This window comes from Hibiscus syriacus, unplaced genomic scaffold (genome assembly GCF_006381635.1).
Source record: "Hibiscus syriacus cultivar Baekdansim isolate YM2019G1 unplaced genomic scaffold, ASM638163v2 tig00110044_pilon, whole genome shotgun sequence".
NCBI classification, from domain to species: Eukaryota; Viridiplantae; Streptophyta; class Magnoliopsida; order Malvales; family Malvaceae; genus Hibiscus; species Hibiscus syriacus.
The window spans coordinates 266233-273486 of record NW_024062574.1 but is presented as its reverse complement, the minus strand read 5'-3'; the positions used below and the strand labels follow the sequence as shown (position 1 = coordinate 273486).

Here is a 7254-nt window from a genome sequence, read left to right as displayed (position 1 = left end):
GAAGTGGTGCCATTTCTTTAATTTAATTATATATATATATAATGAGAATTTTAATTTTTAAAATAAATTTGGGTGTCAATTGACATCCTTCACTGTATACGGGCTCCATCAGTGTATATATCACGTATGAAGAAAAATGAAGAAATATACATATATTATATATGGTTAAAAACCATTTAAATTAGAATTAAACAACAACACAATGTTATAAATATTTATAATTAAATTTAAATAGAAACTCAAAAATTCGAATCAATTCAAAAAATTCGAATAACTCAAATTTTTTTGACTCAACTCGACTTGATCGAATGATCAACCATACGTCTAGCAGCTTGATTAACAATCAATTAATTTAATGAAATAAATCACTAAATTCCTTAAGTCAGAAATTCAAATTTTAACGTTATGAATGAAACAAATTAAGTTGAAAAATTTACCCCATAGTAAACTTTTATAGTATCCTATCTGAATCAGTGTTATACGGAAAAGAAAAGAAAAACTCTAGTTGCTTGTGTTATACTCAATAAAGACCAAACGAAGTTTAAATTTATTTCAAAAATGGAATATTAGGTAATTCCGTAGTATTCTGTTCATAGGTATTCCACCTAATCAACAAAACATGCAATCTGCAAAGCTAAATTTTACTCTAAAACAAAGAAAACCAATGCAACATCACCGGAAAGCTTCAATGGAAGCTCAAACCCAGATTGGCGAAGCTGAACCCTTCAGTTTTCCCACTGCTTCACCATAAACATTTCCTCCCAGGGTTCGGGTATTCAACGATTTCTTGGACCATTTAAGGTTCTCCGCCCATTTTTGTGATTCCGACATTCCTTCTTCCGGTTTTTCCGATCATGGAATATACGGAGGATCAATGCAAGCCCATTCGAAAACCTGCTCATATTGAATGGCGGCAGTTTCCCAGGTGGAGTCTCTTAGCATACCTCTTCTCATCAATGCTTCCCATGTTGACTTGTGATCTCTGTAGGTCATTATAGCTGTCCTTAACGCCTGCAGTAAGACGAAACTTAGTTCCGATTAAGAAAGTCGACTATGGAAGCAAACGATATCAAATATTTTGCGGTTCAGACAGATTAGTTGAAAGGCTTAAAGCAGTTGTTTTAGCGGAACCCGAATCACGACTACGGATAAAATAAATGAACATTTAGTCCTATAGAAGATTTCTTGGCATAGAAGAAAACGGTAAGGGTCCAGTACCCACCACTGCAATATGAAGTCGCTGAAAAGGCTTAAAGCAGTCGGTTTCGGATAAAATGGAATAAAAAAGACGGATAAAATAAATGTAAATTTAATCCTATATAGCTTCGAGATAAGGCATATGCATAACATTAACATACCTCGAGCATACTATATAGTTTCGAGATAAGGCATATGCATAACATTAACATACCTCGAGCATACGATCTTTCGCAAGGGGAGAAAAAGTCCACCTGCAGCATATTCACAACCATTTTAAGACAAACTACATGCAGACGAACACATAAAGAATAGTTTCATCCTTTTTTCTATATAAAAGCATGCACAAAATCTTATGGAGAAAACTGTCACGGAACGTTTCATACCCTGTGCCTTCACCGCTACCGTCCCCAGCATACGGACTGAAATTCTCTACCGTGTCCTGAAGAGTAAGTTAAGAGGCATGTCATGCAACCTGAATCGGGATAAAAACAAACAGGAAGGAAATATTTTTATTGATTTAAACTCACTCTAAGTCCTCCTGTGGCATGTACTACTGGTACAGTACCATATCTCATTGCATACAATTGATTTAATCCACAAGGTTCATATCTTGAAGGCATCAACAGTATGTCGCAGCTGCTCGTTCCAAGAAAGAATCGTGTATTAATGGTTATCTCGGTTCTCATCTAACATGTTAGCAATAAAAAGTTCTGTTACCCTGCAGTGATCCGATGAGAAATCGGAACGTTAAATCCGACCCAACCGCGGAATTTATCTCTGTAAGTTGTCTCTGCTGCTCTCATCCAGTCCTCATACAGAGGGTCACCAGAGCCAAGCATTACCTAAAGGAAGTTCAGAAGCTTAGTTCTCGTTTTAAGTTGAAAGTCGAATAATTAAAAAACATGATATATGGAATAGATAGGCCACTAGATAGCACCAAACTTATGCTTGTTAAATGACATTGCCACAATGCACCCGATTACCGAAGTCCCCACAACTACTAGATTGCAATCCATATTCCGATCATTGCAGAGATCCCCCGATGAATTGAGTAATGATAACTTGAATGTATCAAGGTTACTAAGTAAATGCAAAACTCACAAATTGTACATCATCTTCCATAAGCTCGGGAATCCCCCAACGGATTAGGTCGATTCCTTTCTGGTAGTCCAATCTCCCTATGAATCCAATCTGTATACAACTTCAAGAGAAAGTAATGAAAGCATGTTTTTTTACTACCAAGGCGAATCTAACAGGAAGTAAAATCTTACCAAGGGACATTCAGGCCTAATTGGAAGGCCCAATTCCTTTTGAAGAGCGGTCTTGCATTGCGCCTGAAGTTAACAATAGATTAGGACAAGAATTATCCAGAATTTCGAGTTTTTTTCGATTATGAATGGCCAAGACTAGAAGCATGAGAGTAATTACCTTCCCGGAGAGATCGTCAGCAGAATAATGGAATCCGATATGCTTATCTGAAGATGGATCCCATTCCGAAACATCAATGCCATTCACAATTCCTGGTCATCATCGAATGTTTAAGAGATGTCTGGTTAAACATCTAATTTCATCCAGACAACAAACATTATACATAGAAACTTGGGCACAAAACTTAACCTTGAATACATATGTACCTGCACGGCCTAACAGCTTCCAGATTTGTGAAATCAGATGACATGATGGCCAAATTCTATTTACAAAGTTGAGAACACTTACCATTTAGAACAATCCTTCGACTGCTTAATAGCTCGTTTAAACCATATCCACCTTCAACCGTTGTTATTTCCCAAGCATAGCCCTACAATTAACAAGTATAGTAGACAAAATCCGTCTTTTAAGATTACTAGAACTGCAGGCAATAATTTAAACTTATCAAGTAGAGGACAGTTTATACTTCTCTATTGCAATTCACTGCAGTCTATCTGAGCAGAGCAGATATGCAGTGACTTTTCAGTCCGGGTTAACATTAAGCTATGTTACTCAGGCTCGGTTGCGAGTGTCGGACAAGGTTACATGTCCAAAACAGGTACATTCAGATATTTTCAATACTATGACTGGATGTGTCATTTAAGAGTGTCGAACAAGGATTCTTCATGAAATATTAAGACTTAAAGAAACCTAATATTTAAGTGTAACATTTAAGATGTAAATGTACCATAAAATAGAGAAATATGTAAAACAAATCACCTTGCTAACAGTAAGTATTCTATCAGCCGTCACGATTGCACCTTTTAAAATATTGACTGCTTCCCCTGGGTCAAGAGCGTGTGTTCGTGCCCATGTTGGAAACACCCATTCCAGTGCCCCATACCACTCCTGAGGCAATCCCAAGTTCTTATATGTCACTGCAGGTTCCACTCCCTTGCACATGGAAAACAATATAGTTAAAATCATTATTGCAGAAACTCACTTGCACAGTTCAATTCATAAAAGTACAATTACGCATATTGCAGACTTAAGAAATCCAAAGGCGAGTTTTTTTCTCTAAATCGGTTTTGATGAACCAGAAAATGAGAGAATCAAGGACAAAGCAAAAATAATATGAAAAAAAGCATCTACCTGATGTCCAAGGTTATGAATTACAAGGATGCTCCGAGCATCTTTATAAGTTCCGTATGGACGGTATTTGGAAGCCAAAAGCCTGAAAATTTAACATGTGAAATCAGCAGTGCGAATTGATTTAACATAAGCATTGAAAAGATACGTCTCAGACAACTATAATAGGAAAAGTAATTCATAATAGACATTGTTTCTAACACAAAGATAAATCAGATATAAAGATGGACCGATGAAAAATCAGAAAACAACTGCAATAATAAGTAAGCTTGTCTTACACTGGAACTAGACCGGCATGCCAATCATTGACGAGGAAAAAACACTTCCCCCCATATGTATACCCTCCCAGTGGAAGCACTAAAGGAGCTTCACATGCAGCATGACAAAGGAGGGTAAAACGAAACTGTAAAGTCAAAATCAAGAAAGAAATGGTCACTAGAAAACGTAATAATTTTGTGTTCAAGCACACAATAACCGGAACAAACATTAAGTATACCTGGTTATCGCCAAAGGCACCATGACTATCACCATAAGGATTTCCAGGTCTATGGTATGAAGGGTGGTCCACAAATACCTTGCAATAGAAGAAAACCGGTAAATGAGAGCTTTCTTCAAAAAAATATGGATGCACTACATCCATTTCACCCGCTTTTCAAAACTATTATTTTGCCTCTAAATTTTACATTTTTAGTATATATAATGAATATATACTCGTATATTACACATATCCTAAAAATTATATATTCTAAAATTATGTTAATAAGTAAATTGTGTTGAAGTACGCTAGAGTCCTTATACTATATAAGGAAATGCAATAAGTTCTATAATAGTTAAACCAAAAAAGTGCTAATCTGATTACAGTAGATTATTACCCAATCAACGCCATTCTTATACTCATGGAAGAATGCAACCTCTTGCTCCCCTTCAAAGCAATGTACTTTGATGCGCCGATCAAGATCGAAAGCACCAGCAAAGTTTTTGTCGTCGGACGTACCATTGAGGTATCTAGGAGAGACAACCATGACACGATGTCCGCGGCCAGCCAACACCGCGGGCAAAGAACCACAAACATCTCCTAATCCACCGGTCTTCGAATACGGTGCTGCTTCGGCCGTAACGAATACTATATTATAGGTTACTCGGGGTTGTATTATTTCTTCTTCAATTACCTCATGTTCTTCTTCAGGTTTGACATCCTCCTCTTGATGAGAGTCAATAGCGACTTCACCTATGATTCAAGTTAATACACAAGAGTTAACCCACTGAACAAAGGTGCTGGTAAAGATACTAATTAAAGCAGATCAAATTTTAGTGATCAGCAGAAATTGTTTAATAACAGAGAAAAAACAGTAAAAATTCAACAAAATCGTTTAATAACTATAGTGTAATATATATATAATCAATTGTGTCACTCAACTCTGTTTTTCACATAAATTAATTAAGGATATTGTCTTGACAAAGTGGTAAACTTGTGTTCCCCAAATGGTTGATGAAAGGGAAATGCCCAGTTTAACGGATCGGCATTGAAAACGAAAACATGCACGTGACATGTCCGGTAAGGAGGGGGCAAGGACATCTTTCTTGTATTAAAAAATAGAAGTTTTAAGGTTTATAGACCGATATGAAGATAAGATAAATAATATCAACATAAAACAGTCTAATTTATATTTCTAAAAAGGAAAAAGTGGAAAGCCTCTTGAATGTTTCACAAATCATTTAAAAAGAAACTCCATCTGGACCAAAATTGAAGGAAGAAGAAGTTTCATCATCATCAAAGGATTACTATATTAAAACTCTAGATTCCTTCATATCACTATCTGAATTTGTCATAAATCAAATAGAGAATCCAAAACAAACAAACAATAAGAAATTTCAATATATTAGAACGAGAAAATACCAGAAGGTGGAATCAAATGCAAGGCAATGACAGAGCCGGATTCATCCCTGTCTATCCCCAGAAGAACGCCTTGCTTTTCCTCTTGTTTTTCTTCTACTTCTTCTTCATCGAGAGAATCGGAATTGAAATCAGAGTCGTCAGCTAAACCGTCGAACTCACCTCCATTTCTGGTCATATCCGATTTTACTATTGTCAATTTACCTATTCGAAAATTCTTTCTCATCAAATGACTCAAATCAACAAAACTCGGTCTCACACTGAGAGCATGATCAGAAATATTGACAGATAATTTGCAGGACACTGGGCGAGTTAATTGCAGAGACTCCATTACTAAACAAAGATTTCACCAAAAAAAAATAGAAGAGAGAGTTTTGATGGGAATAGAGAGAGTACTAAAGGAACATAACAAAGATGAAAATCCCAGAAAAGGAAACCACTTGCCAGTTTTGTACTACAGGGAAAAAGAAAAAGTAAAAAGCCAAGAACCAATTCAGTAAATCACACTACTTGATGTTTCTCGGGTTTTCTAAAGCCGACATTTTTTTAGATGCGCTGCTGGTGGACCTCAATATACAGCTGAAGCTTTGGCTGAAAGTGATGGTTTTTCACCACGTCATCATGAGATAGATTGTTTGACGTGGTAATTGTGGAGAAAACAGTTGGAAAGTTAAACAATTAATCTATAAATTTAAATAATATAGAAAAATATTTTTTACTATTAAAAAATTATATATTATTTCTAATTTTATTAATTTTTAATTGAAAAAAATAAAAAAACAAATATTATAAATATTATAACCTTTAAAATAATAAAATTAGAATATATTATCTTATAAAATATATATAATAATAAATTATATTTTTATATGTCTACGGGGCTTCTTCATATGGTATTGAAACTTTTTAGTTTTCAAAGGAAATTATATTGTACGTCAATTTTAATATACGGTTAAGAAAATATATTATTGGTTTTGTTATTATTTTTTTAACAAAATCGGTAAAAAATTACTTAAAATATTATTATTTTTACCTAAAATATTAATGTTTTTTAACATTTTCGGTAAAGTGCCCAACAATAACAAAACCGATAAAAAAATAATGTTTTAGATAGCGCTTTATCGAATATGTTAATAAAATTGGTAAAACGCCCAATAATAACAAAACCGGTAGAAATAATAATGTTTCGTGTAATTTTTTACCGATTTTATTAAATAAATAATAACAAAACTAATAGTATCTTTCCTTAATTATATATTAAGGCTCCGTGCAATGCATAATCCATTTTTATGTAACTATTATGAATTTGACAATTGAAAAGATTGATTATAGTATAAAAGGCCAAATGTTTTTTTAATTCCATTTTCTTTTTTATATAAAATTTCAATGTTTCATGTCTACAATTAAAAGTTAATAAAAAATAATAAAAAATTTAAAAATTGTCAAATATGTTATATCAACTTTTTGAAATAAATTTTTTATTTTATAATTTTTAACATATAATGATATTTATATGATAAATTTGACTATATATTTTCTAAATAATAGAGCTTAACATATAATAAAATCAATATTAACGTACTAACAACTTAAAATAAACTAAA

The 7254-nt window shown here is 33.8% G+C and overlaps 1 protein-coding gene across 1 annotated transcript; it reads right to left on the bottom strand.

The window, feature by feature from the left end:
• Positions 1–810: 810 nt before the first annotated feature.
• LOC120213699 (starch synthase 1, chloroplastic/amyloplastic-like) lies at positions 811–5996 on the bottom strand. Its single transcript, XM_039211761.1, has 15 exons — positions 5654–5996; positions 4629–4984; positions 4253–4330; positions 4035–4159; positions 3760–3841; positions 3388–3561; positions 2917–2998; positions 2629–2720; positions 2472–2534; positions 2302–2391; positions 1918–2042; positions 1728–1836; positions 1584–1639; positions 1412–1451; positions 811–1011 (listed from the first exon to the last, which is right to left on the bottom strand). The coding sequence occupies exons 1-15, from the start codon at positions 5979–5981 to the stop codon at positions 853–855; spliced, it is 1959 nt and encodes a 652-aa protein (XP_039067692.1). The 5' UTR covers positions 5982–5996; the 3' UTR covers positions 811–852.
• Between the last annotated feature and the right edge of the window lie 1258 nt (positions 5997–7254).